This window comes from Carya illinoinensis, chromosome 16 (genome assembly GCF_018687715.1).
Source record: "Carya illinoinensis cultivar Pawnee chromosome 16, C.illinoinensisPawnee_v1, whole genome shotgun sequence".
Taxonomy (NCBI): domain Eukaryota; kingdom Viridiplantae; phylum Streptophyta; class Magnoliopsida; order Fagales; family Juglandaceae; genus Carya; species Carya illinoinensis.
The window spans coordinates 17,588,504-17,614,174 of NC_056767.1; the positions used below are offsets into that span (position 1 = coordinate 17,588,504).

Here is a 25,671-nt window from a genome sequence, read left to right on the forward strand (position 1 = left end):
TTCATCCAGAATGCTCGGCGAGGTGCTGGGCACTTTTGCTCCGAGGGTACTCATTTAGGTAGCAAGTAATTTTGCTCTGGTGGCAAGTGCTTCTGCTCTCTTGAAGGCCCTTACAAAATGTGAAGTCAAATGCCTTTCAAGTTTTAGCTCATGGTTGTGATTTTTACCATGAACAAATTTAATTGAAGGAATCTGACGAAATATGTAATATCCTATTAACTACTTTTCAGTGAAGAGTTAGGACTATTTTATCCTATGGTAAGACAATTATGCTTTAGTAGTTATTAGTCTGGCCTATTTTATCCTATATATCCTGACAAGGGAGAACCGCGCACGAGCCATGCACGTGCCTTCCAACTAACTAAACAAGAAGAAAATGATGGTCGTTTACTCGGCAATTGAATCTACAGTTAATAATTGATACAAAACAATCAATACAAAAATAATAACTTATTCTATAATTACATATACACAGCTAATTAAGCAAGTTTATACGGACCAAACCTGCAATTTAAAGCAGCAGTAAAAGAAAGAAAGACATCATTTACATATGGCAAGTCGGATGAATAATCAAGCTGGTTGCCGCTGCAGTAAAAGTGAATAAGCAGCGGGAAATTGAAATGAATGATCCTATCACATCACAAAGGTGACAAGCTGCTAAATATACGCTTCAAACTAGGGCATGCCGCACGTAACATCCCCATGCTCATTGAACAGACCTGAAAGTCGCAATAGAGTATCCGCGTATACATAAAATGCAAATAAAAACTCAGTTTAGAGATACACTAAGGAATTATTATTGATAGATAAATATAACAATTCAGGTTACGCATTCCATTCTTCCTAGGAATTATTATTGGTTTGGATTTTATATTTACTTGCCAGAAACAACAAGGATTAAGAGAGTTTCACACCTTCGGACAAAAGCGAACGTCAAGGGTCTCCAGCATGCTACACTTCAATATGGCAGCTTCAACAGCTACTCCATCGATGCTGCAAGACTAACAAAACCACAATTTCTGAAGTCAGGAAACAGCACTAAATGCCTACACATGCGTCGACTTTAAAAGAACAGACATTTTCTATGTAGGGAAGGTTGCAAAGACAACAAGTCTCAATTGTGAAACAAGATATTATGCGTCAATGAAAGAAGTGAACATTATAAGGGGTGTTAATGGATAGAAAAATGGCACACTTAACATCAAGTACCAAAACTGGAAAAAATAACTTATAAAAAAATACCAAAACTACTCAGAAACTGGAAAAGGGACTCAGGAAAGAACACTACGGTAACCTAATGAACAAGTAACCTCAGCTGTCCAAGTTAATAAAGAAAATTCCTCAATATTAGTTGAATATAATATCTACTAGATATTAAGTTTCTCCTCCTCTTGGGATTCTAGTGAAAATGTAGATCACTGCAAGGAATGGTACAAATTTGAAGCTTCTATTACACATTTTTTAATAAGTAGCTTAGATAATGCATATTATGCTGGTAACATAATTTGAGAAGCGTCATAAAATAAAAACATAATTTGAGAAGATTACATCAAAACCACAAAATGCATTTGTAAAAGGTAAATAAATTTGAGATTTGACAATTGATGCGAATGAATGCCAGGATAGTAAGCTCAGCTCAATGTGAGTGTCCAAATCTAGGTTCTTCCTTGTAATCTAGGTTCTTGAAACAAGTTTTTCAACGAGTCTAGATTTTCCATTGGTTTGATTTGGCTTTTTTGGGTGAGTTTTCAAATTGATTGTGGGTTCAAGAGATTCAAATCCTACGAGTTCATATCATTGCTTTCAAAACTCGATTTCCAATCAGGTCTGATTCTATCTTTTAATTCTTGTATATTTAATTCTAGGGCTTCATTGTTCTAGGGTCGCAACAAAACAAAACATAAAATAAAAAAATAAAAAGAGTTGCCAAACTACATCTTCTAGGGTTTTTGTGTTTGGCCGAATTGCTTGTCTTAAGGCTTGCCAAATTCCATCAAATTGTCTCAGGGTTTTCCTTTGTGTTGGCTGCCGAAATTACTTTGGTGTTTTTGGTCTTGGGCTGCCATGTTTCCTCATTGGCCGAATTACATCAATTGTTTTAGGGTTTTGTCAATTGCTTGTGTTTATTCTTTCGATTGTGATCGAATCAGTTAGTGAAAAAAAAAAAAAATTCCAAAAAAAATACAAGAGAGAGAGAAGAAAAGGTATCATATTTAAAGGTTACTATATAGTTATAACAAAAGAGAAAAAATGAAATTTGTTGATTGAGCCTTGTCTTCAAAGGGGGTTGAATTGCTCTTGTTACATCATTCTAGTTGGTATCTTATTTTGTAATTACTTTCCCTCATACAAATTCCTTGAATCTCGTATCATTTTATTCATGTCTTGTTTTTTATTCTTATTTCTTGGATCTATTGCTAGTTGGAACAATACAACGTTAAAGTCTTGATTTAGTTCAACTAGTTCTTAAAGAACTTGGGCGAGATAACTCTTGAGGTAAAAGGCAAGAGAATATGAGACTATTATCAGAAAAAATCCAGTTTAAGAGTAAAACACGAGTGGAGTGTCACTATTTGAGTGTAAACACGTATGGGAGTGTGAGATTTTTACTACTAACATTCTTTTTATGCAGCACATTACGATATCTCATAAGAATGACTCATCACCGAATGGAGTGGCAGATAATTTATTTTTTATGTTGCAGGCCATGCAACAACAGTTTGAAAAGTTGAATTTGGTGTTGGGGGAAGTGAGGGATAGCATGAATCAACAAAATTAAGTGATTAGAAATCTACATGGTGGTAGAGATAGGAGAAAACATGAGCTTAATATTGAAAATGAGTATAAAAATGGAGATTGTTAGGATGAGGAAAGCTTAATATCTAAATTTGAATGCATTAAATGGGTAGACAGAGGAGTTAGACATGGAAGAGGACCCAGGGGAAATACAAGAGGTCGAGATGGGGCAAATAGATACATTGGGAGCATTAAAATGAAAATACCATCTTTCTAATGTAGAAATGACCTTGAAACATATTTAAAGAGAAAAAAATAAAGTTGATGTTTGGTTGTCATAATTACTTAAGAGGAGAAGGTGAAATTAACAATAATTGAATTCACTGACTATGCGATTATTTGGTGGGATCAATTAGTGACCAATAGGAGGAGAAATCATGATAGACCACCTATAGAAACATGGGGTGAGTTAAAAGCTCTTACGAGGCAGAGATTTGTACCTAGACACTACTATAGAGACCTCTACCAAAAATTACAAACCCTTAGACAAGGGGTCTAGGAGTGTAGAGGATTACTATAAGGAGATGGAGGTGACTATGATTTAGGCTAGAGTATAGGAGGATCAGGAGGCCACTATGGTTAGATTTTTCTGTGCATTGAATAGGGAGATAGCCAATGTAGTCGAGTTGCAGCATTATGTGGAAATAGAGGATATGGTGCACATGGCAATGAAAGTGGAGAGGTAGTTAAAGAGAAAAGGGACAGCAAGGTATACTTCGGTTTCTAACACTCCTTGGAAATCAAAATGGAATAAAGATGATCGAGTTGTAGCAAAGGGAAAGACCGAACCACTTAAGAGAAAAGATGAGGGGACTAGCAACCACAAACCCAAAGTAGAATTCCAACCTTCAAGGATTAGACATATAAAATGTTTTAAGTGTTTGGGTTCAAGACACATCCCATCTCAATGTCCAAACAAGCAAATGATGATTATACGTGAAAATAGGGAGGTGATAACTGAGAGTGAGGATGATAGTGATGAGATGCCCAAGTTGGTTGATGCTAGTTATGATGATGGAGTGGAATACCCTGTAACAAGTGAGTCTCTTGTTGCCAAGCGTGCTCTCAATACTCATAATCAAGGTAAATGATATGATCAGTAGAAAGAACATTTTTCATACTAGATACCACATTAACAAAGTATGTAGTATGATCATTGATGGGGGAAATTGTACTAATGTGGCCAGCACTACTTTAATTAAGAAATCGAATTTACCTACCTTGAAACACTCTATACCATACAAGTTGAAGTGATAGAATGATAGTGAGGATGTTAGGGTAAATAAACAAGTGCTAGTATTTTTTTCAATTGGGAAGTACAAGGATGAAGTGTTTTGTGATGTAATGCCTATAAAGTCTGGCCATATTTTATTGGATAGGCCGTAGCAATATAATAGGAAGAGGACCCATGATGAGTTCAGGAATATGTACAGTTTCGTAAAAGATGGCAAAATAATCAAGCTTGCTCCTTTAACTTCAAGACAAGTCCATGAGGACTAACTGAAATTGAAAAGTGAGGTTGATCAAAAAAAAAGTCAAAATGAGATTGAGCAAAAAAGAAAGAGTTAAAGTGAAAATGAGCAAAAAAGAAGAGTGAATAAGAAAATAGAGAGGTGGCTGAGAGTAAAGAAAACAGAGTGAAGCCACGAAAGAAGAAAGAAAAAAGAGCCTCTAGAGAGAAGGAAAAACAAAAATAAGTTTTTATACAAAAGAGAGAGGTCAAAAGGGCTTTCTTAGCATATCCCTCTAGCTTTTTCTTATTTAAAAAGAATCTTTTTTTAATCTTGATGAAATGAACCAGTCTCTTCCTAATTTAGATATTTCTTTATTGCAGAAGTTTGAAAATGTATTCCAAGATGAGATGCCAAGTGAGTTGCAACCCATCAGAGGCATTAAGCATCAGAATGATTTTGTACTCGGAGCTCCTATTCCAAACCGACCAGCTTATAGGAGTAATCCAGATGAGACAAATGAGCTTCAAAGGAAAGTTAAGGATTTGATAAAAAAAAGAACGTGAGGGAGCATGAGCCCATGTGCAGTACGAGTGCTACTAGTGCCAAAGAATGATGGGAAGTGGAGAATGTGTATTGATTACAAGAAAGTCAACAATATTACGGTAAAGTATCATCACATTCCTAAATTAGATGATATGTTTGATGAATTGTATGGCTCATATATTTTCAGTAAAATTGATCTTAAAAGTAGTACCATTAGATTAGAATGAAAGAGAGTGATAAATAGAAAATTGCTTTAAGACTAAGTATGGGCTTTATGAATGCTTGGTTATGCCATTTGCACTTACAAATATGTCTAGTACTTTTATGAGATTAATGAACCATGTTCTACATGCGTTCATAGGCAAGTTTGTAGTCACGTACTTTGATGATATTCTAGTGTATAACAAAGACTTAAATGAACATATTGAACATTTGAGATATGTGTTTAATGTGTTGAGATGTGAAAAATTGTATACTAACTTTAAGAAATATACATTTTGCATAGAAAAAGTATTTTTCTTGGTTATGTTGTTAGTATAAAAGGTATTAAGGTGGATGAAAAAAAGTCAAAGGCCATCAAGGAGTGGCCAACACCTACGAGCATCACTGAGGTAAGAAGTTTTCATGGCTTAACTAGTTTTTATCGGCATTTTGTTAAAGACTTTAGCACCATTGATGTACCACTCACTAAAGGAGTTAAAAAAAAATATTGGATTTCATTGGGGGGCTAATCAAAAGAATGCTTTTACTACTAATAAATAAAGGTTGTATTCTACACCTTTGTTAGCATTGCTTAACTTTAACAAATCTTTTGAAATTGAATGTGATGTCTCAAGAATAGGGATTGGAGTCGTTTTGATGCAGGATAGGCGGCCCATAGTATTCTTCAGTGAGAAGTTAGTGGGCCTGCATTGAAGTACCCCACTTATGACAAAGAACTTTATATTCTTGTTTGTGCTTTAGAAACGTGGCAGCATTACCTGTGGCCTAGAGAGTTTGTAATCCACACCGATCACAAATCATTAAAGCATCTCAAGGGTTTAGGTAAATTAAAGAAGAGGCATCCTAGATGGATGAAATACATTGAGACCTTTCCATATGTCATCCATTACAAACAAGATAAGGAGAACATTGTTGCTGCTTTATCTTGGAAGTATGTCCTTATTTCTATGAGTGCCAAAATGCTTGGGTTCGAATATGTGAAAGATATACATGCCAATGATGTTGATTTTTCTAATGTGTATATGGCATGTGATAAGGTGGCATTTGGTAAGTTTTACAAGTATGATGATTATTTGTTTAAAGAAAACAAACTTTGTGTGCCAAGTTGTTCTATGCGTGAGTTATGATGCATTAGGCACATGGTGGGGGATTGATGAGACACTTTGGAGTGAAGAAAACCATAAACATTTTGTATGAACATTTCTTTTAGCCAAAATTGAAAAGAGACGTCCCTCTCATTTATGGCAGGTGCATTACATGTACAAAGGTCAAATCTAAAGTTTTGTCATAAATATAGCTGACTTGTTTCTCAGGAAAATCGTGCGACTTCATGGTATGCCTAGGAGTATTATTTCTAATACGGATGTTAAATTCCTTTACTTTTGGAAAGTTTTGTGGAGAAAACTAAGTAATAAGCTTTTATTTTTCACTACTTGTCATCCACGGACTAACGGACAGACTGAAGTAGTTAATAGGACTTTAACTCAACGCTTACGCACTATAGTTAATAAGAATTTAAAAATTTGGAATGATTGTTTGCCATTTATAGAGTTTGCATATAATAAGGCCATGCATACTACTACTTATTCTCCTTTTGAAATTGTTTATGCTTTTAATCTACTTACTCTTTTAGATTTGATGTTTTTACCTGTTGATAAAATGAGTAGCTTGGATGGACAAAAGAGGCCAAGTTGGTGAAATCAATTCATGAGAGGGTACGGCTTCAAATTGCCCAAAAGAATGAAAAGTTTGCTTCTCAAGCCAATAAAGGGAGAAGACGTATAATCCTTCAAATAGGAGATTGGGTTTGGGTTCACATGCGCAAAGAAAGATTCACAACCCATAGAAAAACTAAATTGCATTCTCGAGCAAATGGACCTTTCCAAATTCTTGAGAAAATTAATGATAATACATATAAAGTGAATCTTCCAGGTGAGTATAATGTTTCTAATCTTTCTCCTTTTGATGTAGGTGAAAATTCGAGATCGAATCCTTTTGAAGAGATGGGGAATGATGGGCACCAAGATAGACCTAATCTTAAAGATCATTTGCAAGTTTCAAATGGGCCAATTACAAGATCAAGAGCTAAGAAGATCAATGAAGTTATGCAAGAATTGGTGTAACCCATTTGGGATAAAGCTAGCAAGACTCCAACATTTAAGATGGGTTTGAAAGACAAGTAACCAGTTTTGATCCATGTGATACAAGCTATGGAAGAGGGCATCATAACTTAAAGGTTTTGGACACTTGAAAGGTTTTGAACTTGTTTAACTCATTAAAAAGACTTTTTATTAGTTATAGGAATTAGTCTAGAATAATTGATTTTGAAGATGCTTGGTCCACATGTTTTATTTTTTAAGAACTAGGGTTTCAAGAGAACTTTTATTATATGCACTTGGGGGGGGAGGGGGGAGGGGGGGAATGGGTATTTTGGGAAGACTTTAATTTTCAGCTAGGGTTTTTGGATGGCGTTGTATTTTTGGCCATAGGGGGGCATTCTGTGCAAGGCCTTGTATTTTTGGCCTAGGGTTTATTTTGGGATTGCTTAAATACTTCTTGTAGCCGCCCAATTCATATTTTAGACATTGATGAATATTTTCATGTGAGTTGAGTTTTACTCCTTTTGTTCTTGAATGAACTTTTGAACTTATGAAAAGCAAATCACAACCTTTGTGGCATTCTTCTTAGTAATCTAGGTTCTTGAAACAAGTTATTCAACGGATCTAGTTTTTCCACTGGCTTAATTTGGCTTTTTGACTGAGTTTTTAAATTGATTGTAGGTTCAAGAAATTCCAATCATATGGGTTCATATTATTTGGTTAACAAAAATTTTGATAATTTCTTTAGAGATTTATTGTTTATTGGGTTTTGTGAAAGTAGATACGAAAAATACAAACAAGTTTTGTATTGAGATTTGTGAAAGTGAATAGGTAGAGTTAAAAATTGTTTTCTTTTGTAGAAGTTTTATTTTGGTGTTTTTTACTTTTTACTGAGATCTAAGCAAATGATTGGATGAAAAGTTCAATTTTTTCTTTTATTGGCACCAGGTAGGGATGACAATATAGTGAGCCCGACATGAACACGCCATCATAGGTTTGAGTTTGATATAAATAGATTTAGGTCAAAAAAAGTAGACTCGAAAAGAAACGATTAATAAACAGGTTAATTGCAAGACAACTCATGAAACCTGAAATCATCCTTATAACACGAATAAATTCTATTTTCAAATTTTATCAATATTTAGTTTTGTATGCCTTTTTTTTATTGTTGGGATGTAATTTTATTATTAGTATTTGACTACCTGATAGATCAAACTATTAAAATTTTTTTGTTCTTATGTAATTTTATTTTATAAAAATATTAGTTTTCTCATGTATTATTGGTTTGGATATTGAAAACAAAGTATTTTATCACGAATCCAATTATAATTGTAAATTATTTATATAGTTATCCATGTATTATATATGAAATTATATTAATTGGGTTAAAAAATAAATATATTGGTCAGCTCAATCCATTGATATGAAACAGGTTAAATGGGCCGTTTCCAGGTTAATTCAATAAAATATAATTATTAAAAAGGTCAAGTGGGTCATGTCGTGTCACCCTTTATTTATATGGATCATGTTAGGGTTTTAGGGTTTGACCCGTTTAATTAATAAATAGGTTGTGTTCAGGTTGACCCATATAGTCTAATACTCATGACTTGATACGACATGCATTTGCCACCCCTAGCATTGGATATCCGAAAACCAAGTCCCAACTAATCCACCCTAGCACTGGGTATCTAAACATCAAGTCCCTCCTGGGGGTGTACAAGCTCAGGGCAAAGAGTTTTCTACAAGTATATTTTAGGCAATTCATGGGGAAAATTCCCTCCATTCCAATGGCCCTAGAAATTTTTTGCACCTATTAGAGTTCGAACCTTAGACCTAGAGGAAGCATACAACCAAAGCCAAGGCCCTTACCACTTGAGCCAACCCCTTGGAGTTAAGATGAGAATTCTTTTGAGATGTACTTTTGGTTTGGATGAAGTTGAAATATTTTTCTCAATACTTTGTTTCTACCAGTACACATCCCGTGTACATGGTTTAAGCCTTTTGCATTGTGTAAAAAAAAGAAAAAATCAGATTACTTGAGAAAAAATATATACCATCACTTAGCAAAAGGATCATCCAACTACCCAATCTAAATGTCTTAAAAGTGATAACTTAGTTATTTACCTCCCATAATATATATATATATATATATATCATAACATAAAATGTTCAGTTGACATAAGCCAAGGCAATGACTAGGAACCCCAAACGTGGAATGCAAAGTGCATACCTGAAGAAAGAGACTAGTCAATCTGGGACACTCTAGCTTCAACATTTCCAAAGAGCAACAATTACTAAACAGTACAGAAATAAAACTATCAGCATAACTATCACAATCAAGATTTAACCAGATTAGGGAAAAAAAAAGGGGGTTACCTCAAATTAAGGAAGCACAAATTGAAACAAGCAAGATCAACTTCCTTCAAATTTGCTGATAGTGAAAGGTTTAGCGATGACAAATGGAAGCAGCGTGCTGCTGGCAGGATGGAAACTTTCCTAATATTGAGACAACCTACACAGTTTAGGTTCTGCAGTAGACGGTTGGCCTGAATAATTGGCTTGTGGATATTCTTGGGCGAAAACATGGAAGATGAGGTATAAATTCTAGGCAGCACAGAAAGCTGACCACCACTAGAACCCCAATTCAGGTCATGCATATTCACACAGCCATTCAAACTCACATGTGTGAGGTGTGTGCAGAAAGCAAGCAGCTCTTCTATAGCAGATTGACAGAGAGTCCCATAAGACAAGTCCAATTCCTGGAGCGCTGGTAGAGCACCTTCCTTGTAAAGGGGCTCAAGAGACGAGTCATCAAGATACTTGCATGCTTGTAGCTTTAACACCTAGGAGAAGAATAGTAAAAATTAAGTACAATAATAAAGCCTTATCCTCCACAGGTTATTGAATGGAAAGGGGCATCCCACGGAGGTTGAGATCACATCTCACATAAGTCAGGTCTATTCGACTAGCGGTTGGAATAAACAATGAAAACAGCATCTGGAGAGGGTCTGGGCAGTTCTGTAAACAAAAACCAAGATAATGCTAACCTAGACATGCGTAACTTATCAACTTCATATCAACAGCCCAAAATTTTTACCCCCCCCCCCCCCCCCCCCCCCCCCCCCACAACCCAAAGGCTGCTGCATCTACAAGAACCCACAAAAGATTTTAAATTTTTTTCTTTTCTGAGAAGTAATTTCCACAGACAAATTAATAATCCACGTATATGAACATGTAAAACTTGGTCTAAAAATTTGAACTTTTCCTTATGCATTGATATTATCAAAAAAAAAAAAAATTAATCAATATGTTAATGATTCATGCTATCTTCTGTATGGAATTCTCACAGATGAGTTCCATCCAATGGTTACATCAATCATTCAGCCAACTGTGATAAGTTTTATATTCCAGGCGGAGCTGATAATATTTTGTTATTAATTCCACAAGAACATGCATTTCATTCAACAGGCAGGGATTCTGAACTTAGACTAACTGTTTTTCCAGTTGAGCAATAATTTGGGGATTTTCTGGTACTTGTCTACTTTTGTTGCTGGAAAAGAATCTGCTCCAAGTCAAAAGTAGAATGCTTATGTATCCAGATAGCGAAATTACCTTTAGTTGAAAACAAGATTCAAAAACAGGTTGCAAGTTCAGTAAAAATGTGTATGATAAATCAAGCACGGTCAAATGTGGAAGGCAGCTTAGAGAGTGAAGTCCAACAGAACCAATCGATGGGCATGACATCAATATCAATGACTCAATCAATGGGCATGAAGTAGATGTTGCAGACAAGCAGTCATCCTTGAGTTGGCTGCAAGTGAAAAGATAAAGGTGTCATCAGCTTGAGCACCAAAACAGGACAAACAAAGAAATATAAAAGCTACTAACCTGCAAAAGGAAGCATCCAGAGACATCAAGAGTGGACAATTAATAGATGTTTCAGATAATACCCCACATCCTTTCAATTCAAGTAACGCCATACACGGTGCGTCGATACTGAGTGCATTCAATTTGGGACATATTCCCAGATTCAACGACTGTAGGCCAACCTAATAAGAAGAATAAATAAAATTTAGCTTTTTTTCTATTGGTTATTTTCTATTAGTTAATGCCACAAAAGATGTAGTTAAGCATGTTAACAAACTAAATCAAATTAAGAAACACGAGAGCAACATCAGCATAGAAAATCTTTTAGCAAACACTGCGAGGTAGCCAGGGTGCTGTGAATGATTTCTTTGACAGAGTCAGATTAGCATGGGCAATACACTAGAGGGATTTGAATGGCAGCCGACAGATAGCAATAATATGAAGGATGGCTCCCATATGCTTATTCTGGTGCATTTGGGGCGTAAGGAACAAAAGGAGGTTCAAAAATCACAAGCGTACAATGGATTAACTTAAAAACTTCTTTTAACACTTTGTTCCATCAGGAAATTCCTATTGGTGTTAGTCCATGATTTTCTTGTATCTCTTGATAATCCCATCAAGGTGTCTATTTTGTATTACATCTTGTGTACATGGAATATGCCTTTCATTTTCATCAATAAAATCTCTTACTCAATAATAAAAAATAAAAAAAGAGGGTGTGCAAGCCCATGCAGCCCTTGAAAATATATATATATGGGACCCACTTTGAAAAAGTGGATTTTTTTACATGAATCTCATTTTTTTCTAAAGGGTCTGACAAGACTTGCACATCTAAGGCCTGGTTTGGTTTCACAAACCTTTGAAACCACATCATCTAATCTCATATCATCTCAATATCCAAATACCATTCAAACACAAATATTTTTCAATTGTCAAATTTTCAACTTTTTCATCTAATCATTAGCTAATCATTACAACTTTCCCAAACTTCCAAACAAAATACAAAAAACAATTCAAATTTTTCAAATCCAAAAATAAAAATCATATTAAAAAATTATATTCTGACCATCTTTTAACTTTATAATTTTTTTACTCAATTTTTTCACTCCCCTTTCCCAAAACTCCATAAAAATCATAACTCCAACTATTTCACTACCATTCACAAATTTTTTTTTTTTTTTTGATAAATGCACTACCATTCACAAATTATCTCACTACTATTCACAATTTCTCATCTTATCTCATCTATGTAACCAAACAAGGCCTTAGGTTTGTACAAACCATTATCCTGTTGCAAAATCACCTATCAAAACAATTATCTTGTTGCAAAATCCTTTCAGGGCTAGTGTATATCAGTAAAAATGCATTTATGCAATCATTCTCACTTACTGGACAAAATGATGCTCTTTCAAGATGATCACAACCATCTAAGAAAACTTGCTCGAGATAGGGGCATGCGAGTTCAAGAGCAGTTATAGCCCGGCAACCAACAAGGGAAAGACTAGATAAAGAAGCACTGCAGAACCGCACTGCTGTCAAGCTCTGAGAAAAGCCACATTATCACATGAAATCAAAGTGGAAATAAAATTAAACCATGACAACTCAGTAGAGGTATAGTCAACCAGGATAGTAAACCACAGTAGCAAAATAAAGCAAGTTGCACACAAAAGACATCAGGAAGTACCAAACCAGATAATAATAAGAAAAATCTAAAATCTCAAGGATCGACCACTGGTTGTACATTATTGTTAACATAGTTCAAGAATAAATCTCAAATAAGATCAACCTGATAAAAACCATATTCCACCAAGCCATACCCTTCCACTTGTTCCTCCTCTCTGGCTCTCTCCCCCATTCCAATCCTCAAATCCATACTACCTAATCCCCATTTATAATAACAGACTGGGGCATCTGTGGCATGTCTAGACATAAAATTAATATTTCTTTTCATTATACATGTATCTTAAAGCAAGCAGGTCCTCAGACTTGAAGCAAGAAGTTTCAGCTTTAAAGTTCACCTACAGTGCATTGCGAGGAAAATTAGTTTCACATAGATAATCTTCTATGAAGAATAAACAATGACAAAGCGAACACCAAGGCCTCCAATAACACATATTTCATATGACAAGCACAAATTCCTTCCACAAAATGATAACTTAGGAATGAAAACGGCTTAATCCACAAACCTCACAATTATCAAGAACCAATGACTTTAGCATAGGGCATCCGCCACCATCACTAAAGACATCACATATAGAATTTGTCAGAGATTCACAATCTGTGAGGTCCACTTCTTGCAAAGTTTGGCATTGCAATGCCAATGTTGTCAAGCTCTCCTGCTTCTGCAATGCTAATTTCTACATGTCCATCAAACTACTTCATCAAAATGCACTCTCTGGAAAGTGGTAATGGACGTGAAGGGAAAGACATGAAAAATACCAAACCGCTCATTGAAAGGCATACCTGAAGTGAGTTTGAAGTGATGGTAATCCGGTGGAGTGCAGGGCAATTAGAAACCATTATAGATGATAGCATGATACTCCATAAATTCAAATCCGCAAATCTACGGGAGAAATATAATTAAAAATTAAAATAGAATGTAATAGAAAAATCTATATGGAAAAGAATGCTGCTTTTTTTTTAAGAAGATTGGGTGAAAGGGAAAAGATTAGATGGAGCAGCAGAGCGTACTTGCGACAATGTACTAGTCTAATATTTTGCAAGTGTGGAAGATACAAGGACACAGAAGTCAGTAAACTGCAATTGTCAAGCTCTAAAACCTGCAACAAATTATGAAGTCGATTTGGAAATGCTGAAAAACTCATTTACTCAGAGGCAGCACAGATAAGGAGATAGCAACAATATTCAAAGTAAGAGAATCTTCCAAACCTCCAACATGTAACTATGAGATATTGCAGCCATTGAAGCTGAAGTGATACCCTCACAGCTATGGAGCTTAAGAACAGTCAACATTGGCAATCTAACAGACTAAGAAAAAGCAATGAGGCATGTCAGATAAAGAGAGAAACAATACTCTGAAGAGGTTGTACCAAACTCTTGAAACTGACCTCAAGTGAGATATTTGGGCAGTACGAAGCATCAAGAAAATGAAGATTGGTACAAGTGAGAGCTATCTCACGTAGTGTTTCATCACTAACGCATGAACAATTTGACATGTCTACAGACTCTAACTGAGGGCATGAAATTGCTGCAGAACGAATTGCAGCATCTGAAAGCTTGTGGCAAGAGCCTATATCAAGCTCACGCAGAAGAGGGCAATTTAGCACAGCCTGAGCCATGTTACTGCGCTTCAAAGACATAGTTTCAAGTTGTGGGCACCTACAAAAAAGACTATACCTTAGCAAAAATATTGAGCACATTGACAGGCATGAAAAGTTTGCTATTAATCTTAAAACTGCTTCACCTGATGGATACACGCATCACACGGCACTTGGTTAGTTGAAGATGATATAAGCTATCATGGTTGATAAGTATTTCTTGAATGCCATTCCCAAGAGTAGCATCATTTATATTCAATCTCTTCAACAAATAACAATCAGCCAAAGCATGGAAAAAAATATCCCCAAGCTGCCCTCTACCCAATGTTAAAACCTCCAGATTTCTGGAAACCATGAAAACATATTGGTCTGATCAATGTTAACTAGAAGGAGAAGGAAAAAAAAAAGCCTCTTACCTTAATGAAGAGACCGTTTTCATAACAAGCAGGTGAATAGCAGGAGCACCAGAAATATTAACTTCTGTTGCATTTGGATACCTTCGACACATATCCTCAACTGCAAATGAATACACCTAGTGAGAAGCTTCCAACTTGCCCGCCAAAAGTAGATAAAGACCAGTTCACAAAGTCTTATAAATCCATATTCTTTATCTCTTGCCCACCAACCTTTTTTTAGAACTAAGAGTTAAATACATAAATATGGCAATCCATATGCAACAACCGGGTCAAAATTTCTTAGCATCATATGAGAATCTATTTATTGGGCCCACTGGCCCATAATTTGGGCCCATAATTTCTATAACTAAAGCCCAGAGTTTATTAGGTAAGTGGGTCATGCTTTGCACAAAGGCTCTGTGATATTATTGGATGACTTGGCCCACAACCCAGTCCATTAGCTCCAACCAAAAGTTTAACCGCAGCACTGCCGTAAGCCTCTATGGTTGCCTGCTCTTCAAACTTCTCTCCACGCATGGCACCAAACAGTGCTGAGAGTCTCCCTCAAACCTACTCTCTCAAATCTCGATATAATTCCAACAGCTCTCTCCCGCTAAAAACTCCTCAGCCCATAGCTCCAAATAACACCAAAGAATACATCCTCCACTTATAAAAGAAAAACCCTTCATGCACAGAGCTCTTGCCATCACTCTCTCTCTCACCACAGGAAGCAAGCTACAAGCCTAGCTCACAGCCAACTCTGTGTGCACCACCAAGGAAAGCAGACTATGCCAACTCCTCTCTCTCTCCCTCTCTATCTGACAGCAGGAAGCAAGCTACAACCCGATGTAAGCAAGCCTAGCTCACTGCCAATTCTCTGTGCACCACCAAGAAAAGTAGACTATGCCAACTCCTTTGTTTCTCACTCTACGAGTTCTCTCCCTCACTCCTTCTCACGCCCCTCTCTCTATGTTGTTGACATCCCAGCTTTCACCATCTACAATGCATGTTTCTCCCCCGCCTCATCCACTTGACATGCCCAGAAGAACAACAGCTCTACTACACCAAGCTCCCACAGACACGCCACTGCGCATCCCCATCACATTGGATTGCATAATCGAGCTACACCCAGCCACCTTCCACAGCTAGTTGTTGCCTAACCAATCAAATTACAGAGTCTTCCAAGCATACAAGTTGTTTCTTAGGTTATATAAATATAAGTATGCGTGTTTTCAAAGAAAAACCTACGTTTAATTACATTAATTGTATGATGTGTTATTTACTGAGTCTTCAACTTACTTTATATGTATTTATGCTTTTAAATGTCCAGGTAAAGAAGATGTTGTTGACGAGCAGACTTGGATAAGAAGTTAAGACTTACAAAATTCCTAGTTTCTAATAAAAAATTTTACACAGAAGGATTAATTTTTTATTTTCCTGCGATTAGATCGTTTTGATTTCGATTTTCAACAATTTATGTTATGCAGGGCCTTGTTTGGATTCAGAGTTATCTCAACTCATCTCATCTTATCTAATCATTATAACTTTTCCAAATTCCTATACAAAATAAAATAAACAATTCAACTTTTTCAAATCTCAAAACAATAATAATATTAAAAAATAATATTCTAACAATATTTTTTTACAACTTTCATCTCAACTCACTATCCAAACCTAACCTAAATCTTTATGATTTCAATAAAATGAGGTAAAGCTTTTATGTTATGTCAGATCTCTTATCTAGCATATGTTCAACATTTTAGTAGCATTCCTATACCTAAGGGAAGGGAGTGTTACAATATATCATATTCAAACTCACATTGTTCTATAGATATGTTACGGTCCTCAAAATTCAAACATCTCCAAAAATCTTCATGAGCACTAGCTTCTCGCCACTGCCTACACACTCTGGCAGCTTGGCAAAGATTGATGTGGTCCAAGAAAGAGAAAACCTGGAGAAAAAAAAAAAAAAGAAATACTAAAACAATTAAACAATCAAAGGCAGGTAATTATGAGTATTTTGATCTGCAAAAAATTTTAGGCACTGTATACCATATGGAGTAAGTCATCTGTAAGATCCATTCGAACTTCTAAATATTCTGTTTCTAGACGGCCACTCTCATCTCCTTCATCATCTTTCCCATCTCTAGATTTAGAAGCATTCTTATCACCACCATCAGCCATGGTTACAGTATGATAAAACATCTGATTCTTAGAAGAAAAAGAAGATCCCTGACTAATCTGGTAATCCCTTTCTGCAGATATAGCAGAACTTCCAGCCTTTGAAGTCACTGCAGTTGAAAAATTATATTCACTGCAATCAAAGGTTTTCATCATGTAAGTGCTCAATATAATGTAGCATCAAGTGTTAGCGAAAGCACCAAGTGCACTCAAGCACAAACACCATCTAGACCCAGGCACAGAGAGCAAGAACATGGCTATGCGCCTAATTGAAGTAAAGCACACATTTTAATAGAGCATATATTCTGAAAGATGATGCATAATAACAAAACAAGAAAAAAAAAATTCAACAAAATACATTTTAAAAAGGCTTCAAAAGCAAGATGGTAATATATTTAGCCTATTAACTCGATTTATTATATTATTATGCAACATGAAAATACTAAATCAACTAATTACATAAAATTTAACCAAGATTTTATAGAGTTCTCTTGTTCTTTACTTAAAATACAGATCAATGATGGTTTAGCCATAATTAAATTAAACTACATGGTTAAATCAATATATATTGAAAAGGCTATGACCAAAACAACTCAAGAATTGTAATTCTTGAGGTTTTGACTTTTGGCTAACATTTTCTTTCTTTTTCGATAAGTATTATATTTTATTACATAATTTAAGGCAGTTGCCTGTCTTGAAACATGAGGGGGAACATGTAAAACCTTGAGGCTGCCCCAAAATCACATCTTGGCCAGGTGAAGATTTTTGGCTAACATAAGCAATCAATCCAGCAACTTGGAGTATTATATCAGGCTTAAAGCATCTACTTCACATATGAGAACATGTGGTGCCATTATACATAAATAATCTTCAATATCGACTATATACTTAAGAATATTCTTTAATTTTCTGGGTATTGGATAGGGGATCCATATCGGGCTTCTCGGTGGGCAACGCTTCGTATGGCTGCGATAATGTTTCCCATCTACTCTTTGTGGATGACATTTCGAATCTTTGTGAGAAAAATTCTGACCAGATCCGTTCTTTACAGGCTCTCTTGTTATGTTTTGAAGCTATATCCGGTTTAAAGGTGAATTTATCAAAGTCTGAAATGATCCATATTGGTTTGGTTAATAATTTAGGGGAATTTTTTGGCTGATATTTTGGGCTTCAAAGTCTCCAGCTTGCCTTTGAAGTATCTTGGCCTCCCTTTGGGGCCACCTCACAAATCCAAGGCTATTTGGGATAGGATTAAAGAGAAGATAGTGTCGATTGGCTGGTTGGAAAATGATTTATTTGTCCAAAAGTGATCGAATCACTTTAATCAAGAGAATCTTATCTAATATCCCAACCTATTTTTTATGAGAATAACTTCTAGTCGATTTAACCAAATTCCCCTAAATAACAACCTCCAATGGAGGTGCGCCATATAGACACCATATATTACTAAACATGACCACACTACATAGAGAATTTTTTTTTTACTCCCATTGAGCCCCATCCCTCCCTCCCTCCCTCCAGTCGAGGCCCACCCCTGCCTCCCTCCCTCTCTCTCTGTCCTCTTTCTCTCCCAGGATTTGTAGCCGCATTTAACCTCCGTTCAAGAAAAAGAACTAAAGGCTTGGAAGCTGGCTCTGTTCCTATTTCAACAAAGTAGGAAAAGAGAGCTCTCTGCTACTTTTCATCAATGGTCATGTATCCTGCATACTGCTAGAAATTAACCTGTGCTAGCCCTAGCAAGCTGACAACTTTATCATCTCCTGCAACTAAGAGCTCCTTTGGATTCAAAGTGTTTCATCTCATCTCATCATTATAACTTTCCCAAATTTTCACATAAAATATAATAAAAAAAAAAATCAATTTTTTTAAATCCCAATTCAACTTTTTCAAATCTCAAAACAATAATAATATTAAAAAATAATATTCAACAATATTTTATTCAACTTTCATCTTAAACCATCTCATTTCATATCTGAATCCAAACGAGCCCCAAGTTTAGTGCCAACAACACTTAAAACAGTTGCATAGATTGTTCCCATTATGATCCATGATCTATGTCGCATAACGAGATTTCCGGAGGGGCGAGGGGGCAGGGAGAGAGAGAGAGAGAGAGAGAGAGAGAGTGAGGGCGGATGCAATAGTGGGGAAAAATGATGACTTGCTAGCTTTTAGGAGTTGGTGATGGATATTCTTTAGATAAATTAATGGAGTTGGTGTGGAGACTGAGAGGTGCAGCGGTGTGGCAAGTGGGTTAGGTTTGTGTTTTCAGAAGAAAATTTTCACACAATTTCTATAAATTTGATTTTACCATCCTGTGATGCAGCTCATGTGATTTGAATGTGGATTGTTGACATGTCTGCATGGTATTTGTTGCCGTTAAAAGCATGAGAACAGAAGCTCCATTCCAAAGGAGGACTAGATTTTTTATCTCTTTTTCCTTTGCCTACAGGTGTGGCTAATAGAATGGAAAGGATATTTCATGCTTTCATGTGAGGCAATATGGAGAATGAGAAGAAATTCCATTTGTTGGGGTGAAATAAGATCTACACTCCTCTTTCATTGGGTGTTTTTGTAACACCCCCTCCCATAGGTTAGGAATATTGTGCACATTCGTAACATAATGCTCGATAAAGAGATTTAAGCCTCGTTTGGATTTGGAAAGCGTTTCATCTCATTCTATCATTACAACTTTTCCAAATTCCCACACAAAATATAATAAACAATTCAACTTTTTCAAATCTCAATTCAACTTTTTCAAATCTCAAAACAATAATAACAATGTTTTATTCAATTTTCATCTAAAACCAGCCCATCTCATCTCTGAATCCAAACCAGCCCAATCTTATAAAATACCTCATCTATTTGATCATAGAACTTATCTAGCAAGACAATCTTTTATAACATAAAAGCTGAAAAATTAAAGAAATGACATAAGCTAGTTCTATGTGATACCAACACTGCTTAAATGTCTAAATCATACACCGGAAATTTATTCTACTCCTGGCACTCCTGCTCTGTATTCACAAAATCATCATCTGGTACATTAAAATATAAAAATAGAGAAACAAACAAATGAGTTGAAGACTCAGTAACAGCACATCATACTATAAACTTAACTTAGGTTAACATTAGGCTTAATTTTGAAAACTTACATACATCGTCACACATTCACATAACATATATATATCATGCATTAGTAACATAAGCAGAATCAAACATAATCATGGCAATACATGTAATGTGGATGCATGAATGACTGACTCTATGCATTTCCCATCATTGGTACATAACTTATTCATCTTGTCTTTCACTTAGTGGCCATCATAACATGTGTGCATTGGTCCAATTGTCCTTGAACATATATAACATATCATAACATCATAACATAGGGTAAACCACGCTTAGGTCTGTGCCACCATCTAATATATCATAACATGTAGTAAAACACACTTGAGTCTGTGTTATCGCATAGCATATGGTAAACCACGCTTGAGTCCATGGTACCATCTAACGTATCATAACATGTAGTGAAACACGCTTAGGTCCATGTTATCACATAGCATATGTTAAACTACGCTTGAGTCCGTGGCACCCTCTAACATGACATAACATGTCGTGAAACACGCTTTGGTCCTTGTCACCTTAAAACATCTTATCTTTCATGTGGTGGACCACGTTTGAGTCTGTAGCTTGCACAATATACTTTAAAACATACTTTAAATCCCTTAGAATATTTTCTATAAAAATACAACCAGCCCAATTTAAACATTCGGCACACTCCAATTGGTTTCAAATTAGGAAGTTTTTCCCAACTAGGAAACCAAGCAATGGGATAGATGGCGTACAGAGTGGAAGAATACTGCTCAAATAAAAATTACTATCTCAAATTAATCCGGCAAAATATTACTAAAAATACTAATAAAATAAAAATAATAATTCTTAACCCTAATTTTGGAGAGGTTGGTGCTCCAATGAAGTAAGAGGGCATATGATGTGGAAGTGTGGAAATTCATTCGAAGTGGATGGGAAGAGTTCTTCAGAAATTTCAGATTTGAGGTGGGTAGGGGAAACCGGATCGGTTTTTGGCATGACTTGTGGTGTGGGTTGAGGCCTTGAACAATGTTTTCCCCTCCCTCTTCAGAATAGCTTTGAATAAAGCTGCCTCCGCAGCTGATTACATGGATAATTCTGCTGGATTTATTCAGTGATCAGTAAGCTTTATTAGAGATGTCCAAGATTGGGAAGTGGGGGAAATTACTGATTTTTACAGCTTGCTTTATGCTTTAAACATAAGTTCTGGAGGGGAGGATAGATTGCTTTGGAATCAGCTTGGTAATAAGAAATTCTCGAATAGATCTTTATACAAGGCCTTGGCATCACATTCTTCCACTGATTTTTTTCTTTGGAAAAATATTTGGAGATGCAAGGTGCTTCTTATGGCGGCTTTCTTTGGTGATTGGCTTCTCACAGAAAAATTCTTACCATTGATAAGTTAAGAAAGCACAGTATCGTTGTAATAGATTGGTGCTTTATATGCAAACGATAGGGCAAATCGGCGGATCTTCTTCTTCTTCATTGTTATGTGTCAAATGCTATGTGGGACGAGGTATTTGCTAAGGCAGGAATTGCTTGGGTGATGCCCAAAAGGATGGTGAACCTCTTTGCATGTTGGAGAGGGCTTCTAGGAAATCGTCAAATAGCAACCGTTTGGAAGATGGTTCCTCTGTCTAATGTGGTGTATTTGGAATGAGAGGAATGGGCGCTATTTTGAGAATAGAGAAAGATCGATGGAAGGGATTAGAGCTTTCACTTTGTTGCTTTGGGCTTCAATTATTGTATTGGAGAAGAATAGTCTTAGGTATGGTTTGGTAATAAAAAATTTCCATCTCAAACTTAAAATTCTCATCTCATCATTACAACTTTCCCAAATCTCTATACAAAATATAATAAATAATTCAACTTTTTCTTAACTTTTTCAAATCCCAAAACAATAATATAATATTTTAATATTTTATCTTAAACTCAAAATTTTCATCCCACTTACCAAGCAAAACCTTAATGACTTTTGTAATGTTTTTCAGGGTTAGTTGTAATTAGGTGTCTCTCTATTTACACTTCCTGTGTATTTGGACTATACCTAATTACATCTATTAATAAATCTCTTACTTATCAAAAAACAATTCTGGGTAGTGGGCTGATTTTCTATTTTTATTACAAAAAAAATGCACTTCTCTACACTTTACACTCAACACAAGAATCACACTTTGTAAATGGACTTCGCTTTTGGTAAGGGAAGCACTTTGGACTTGGTGCTTAAGGGTGTTTTTACCAACATTATGCATATCCTTTCCTTCCCAAGGTTGCTTCAAAAACAACTTAGGGATTGTTTGGAAATAATTTTCATCTCAACTCATCTCATTTCCTTCCCAAACATTACTCAAATACAAACACTTTCAAACTAATCCTTACAATTTTTCCAAAATAATCATTAAAAATTTTCCAAACTTCAAAACAAAACACAAAAAACAATTCAACTTTTTCAAGTCTCAAAATAAATATAATATTAAAAAAGTATATTTTAACAATATTTTAACTTTATAATATTTTTTATTCAACTTTTTCTCTTTCCTTACCCAAAACCTAATAAATACTTAACTCAAACTATCTCACTACTATTCACAAACCATCTTACTACCATTCATAAAATTCTCATCTCATTCCCCAAGCATTCCCTTAAGTACTAGTAACTCGTGATACAAAATCGACATCTGTCAAGTTTCACCGACATTTTTTCCTTATGATCTCAAAGATTCATGCATGCTGAAGGGGTTCAGTTTCCATCATCTCCCAAACATAAATTTTGGGTTATTTAGGTGAGATCCAACTTTTTATTCACTCACAGGATTCAACCAATTCAGGTGGACACCATGGCTATTCTCTTATCGAGAGTCGAGAAATCTCTCTCGTCTCACTGGCATTTTCTCCTCAAGATAGAAAAATTCATGCAAGTTTCCACATTGTTCTAGACATAAATTTCAGTGATTTAGGTGAGATCCAAAATTTTATTCACTTGTGGGATTCAACCAATTCAGATGGCCACCACAGCTCCTCTCTTATCGAGAATCCATATATCCCTCACCAGTACATGGATAGCTATTTCTCAAGCACTAGTTTTGGTCTGGCCTCAATGAGAAAATGAAATGGAGCACCTAACAATATGATTACATAGCAAGCTGAGAGCACACCCACTTAACAACCAAAAGGGACTAGCCTTTTTGTTTATAGGTAACCAAATGGGACTAGCTTCAAAGGGTTAGACTCCAATGAAATAGAACCACTCATTTGAACCTCCTATTAGACAATAAGTGAATAACATGATCCAACTACTCGTTAAAAAAAAAAAAAAAAAAAAAAAAAAAACACACACACACACACACACATTGTAAATAGAAATTCAGAAGCCTCAAAAAACACGAGAGAAATCCTACCAAACAATTGCTTTTGTACTCTGTTTTGCTATTTTTGCATGCCTAAGTATAATAATCTAGTGATTTGATATCAAATCTTACTACAACCTTGTGCAGGATAATATTCCCCTCCATTGAAGATTAATATAAAATACTCGCAAATTTCAAAAACAAAAATGTAACATACTATAAAAAAAAAAATGTAACATGCTTATTCCAATGCATTTACTTGTAATTCTTTGTCAAGATGTACATTGCACATGTCGACACTAGAAACATAACAAAAACTGGAAATAATTCCTGGGCATGCTCAACACCTACAATTCTTGGGCTTTTTTGGTCATAGCCTTTTTAATAAATTTTGATTTAACCATGTAGTTTAATTTAATTATGGCTAAACTATCATAGATCTGTATATTAAGTAGAGAACAAGAGAATTATATAAAATGTTGGTTAAATTTTATGTAATTAGTTGATTTATTGATTTTCATGTTGCATAATAATCTAATAAGTCGAGTTAATAGGCTAAATATATTACCATCTTGCTTTTGAAGCCTTTTTAAATTTTAGGCTCCATTGTAGATTAATATACAATACGTGCTTAAACCAATGCATGTACTTGTGATTCTTTGTCGAGAACATATATTGCACATGTAGACATTAAAAACATAAGAAAATTTGAAAAACGAAAAGAGTTTCCACAATGCATATAAAGCCATCTTTTTTTTTTTTTTTTAATAAGCCGTCTAGATAAGTTTAAAACATGAATAGTAGCGTATCAAGACACCAATAATCAACAAAACAAACTGTTCTTTTAAGTATAATCTCATAATAGAGATTCCATGTGTAGAAAAACACTCGAAATCTTCTGGCCAGAGAGAACCATAAATCCATTTGCAAACCTTCAGGATCAGAGCGAAATTCACTAACAATTAAATGAAATTCGGCGAGCGAATGAAGAAAGATCCATGTAAATTCACAAGTCCACACATGCATAAAAACGTAAAGAGAGTGAGAGACTCACTGAAAATCAGACTGAACCTTGAAGCGCTTATTGTACGAATCACGATCACGATCCTCGACACCACTCTTCGCCCCAGCTGCACCATCCGAAGCCGAGCTAGCCTCTCCCTCACTGTGGCGCGAGATTCGAAACGAGGAGAAGAGCGCACCGTCGCGCGCCGCCCCCTCCCAATGCGCAGCACCATCGCGCATCGCAACGACAGCATCTTCGAACAATCTCAGCTGCTCGTTCGGCTTCTCCGCGAACCCTAGCATCTCGGGGTCCTCGTTTCTGAGTCTGCCCTCAAGATTGTCCTTATCTCCGAAAACGTCGTCCCCCATGACCTCTCCTTTATCTTCCTCTCCTACTTCTTCGATGTCGTCTTCTTCTCTCGTAAAGCATAGGTAACAGCACCAAATCTTCATGCACCCGAAGGTAAAGTCCAGACTTTTACGAACCCTAGATCACGATCTCACACGTTACTAGCCACAACGAACACCGCAATGGCGGCAGAAATGGAGGAAGGATTTCAAGGCCCTGAATCCCTAGAATTGAAGCCGTCGAGTCGATTTGAAAATCAAATTATTCGGCAAAATAGACAAGAATTGGCGGTGCGGGGATGTCCAGTCTCTTACAAAAGGGCTTTGCTACACGCAGTCGGGAAACGCAGTCGGCGTGCAGTCGGCTGTACGGAATGAATAAAAAAAAATTATAAAAAAATTATTTTATATTCAGGGGGACCTGCATGAATTATAAAAAGCTATAAAAATAATTTTTTTTTTTCACGTAGGTCCTGTATTAATTTTTTTTTTACAGCCGACTGCACGCCGACTGCATTTCCCGACTGTACAAATCATTTCTCCTTACAAAAATGTGTAAATACGAGATTTATCAAAAATAAAAAATTAAAGTACAGTTTAGAATTTGAATAATAAGATGAGATTAAATAATTTTATATAAAAATTAAAAATTAAATAAAATATTATTATTATTTTAAAATTTTAAAAAGTAGAATTATTTATTATATTTTACGTAAAAATTTAATAAATTTGTAATAATAAGATAAGATGTGATAAAATACTTTTACTATCTAAACGGGATATAAATTTTTAATAATAGATCTCATTTTTTTTCAAAATGATTGTGTAATACTTACGCATTCCACGATTGTATGTAATATTGATCATAATTAAATTATATTCAAGAGTCAAGATAGAGAGCGATTCGTAGGCTATCTGAACAAATCTGATCATTTCGTATGAACTAGGTTTTTTCTTTTCTCTTTTTTTCTTTTTTTGAAATAAAACTGAATATCATTGATAATAAAAGACATTACATCAAATTACTTAATGCAATGGATTGAATA

General features: G+C 35.5%; 1 protein-coding gene across 2 annotated transcripts; it reads right to left on the reverse strand.

Moving 5' to 3' along the window:
- Nucleotides 1-386: 386 nt before the first annotated feature.
- LOC122299271 (F-box/LRR-repeat protein 15-like) lies at nucleotides 387-24,941 on the reverse strand. 2 transcript variants are annotated; one of them, XM_043109410.1, is made up of 17 exons: nucleotides 24,327-24,941; nucleotides 16,707-16,968; nucleotides 16,474-16,606; nucleotides 14,676-14,775; nucleotides 14,406-14,603; nucleotides 14,050-14,320; nucleotides 13,871-13,969; nucleotides 13,673-13,761; nucleotides 13,445-13,544; nucleotides 13,168-13,323; nucleotides 12,371-12,523; nucleotides 11,003-11,163; nucleotides 10,727-10,925; nucleotides 9,491-9,957; nucleotides 9,345-9,408; nucleotides 915-1,001; nucleotides 387-719 (listed from the first exon to the last, which is right to left on the reverse strand). In XM_043109410.1, exons 1-17 carry the CDS (start codon nucleotides 24,728-24,730, stop codon nucleotides 639-641), a joined length of 3,024 nt encoding a protein of 1,007 aa, XP_042965344.1. In that variant the 5' UTR covers nucleotides 24,731-24,941; the 3' UTR covers nucleotides 387-638. The 2 variants fall into 2 exon arrangements, with proteins under 2 accessions (XP_042965344.1, XP_042965343.1); XM_043109409.1 differs by having other exon boundaries at nucleotides 13,168-13,338; nucleotides 24,327-24,940.
- Between the last annotated feature and the right edge of the window lie 730 nt (nucleotides 24,942-25,671).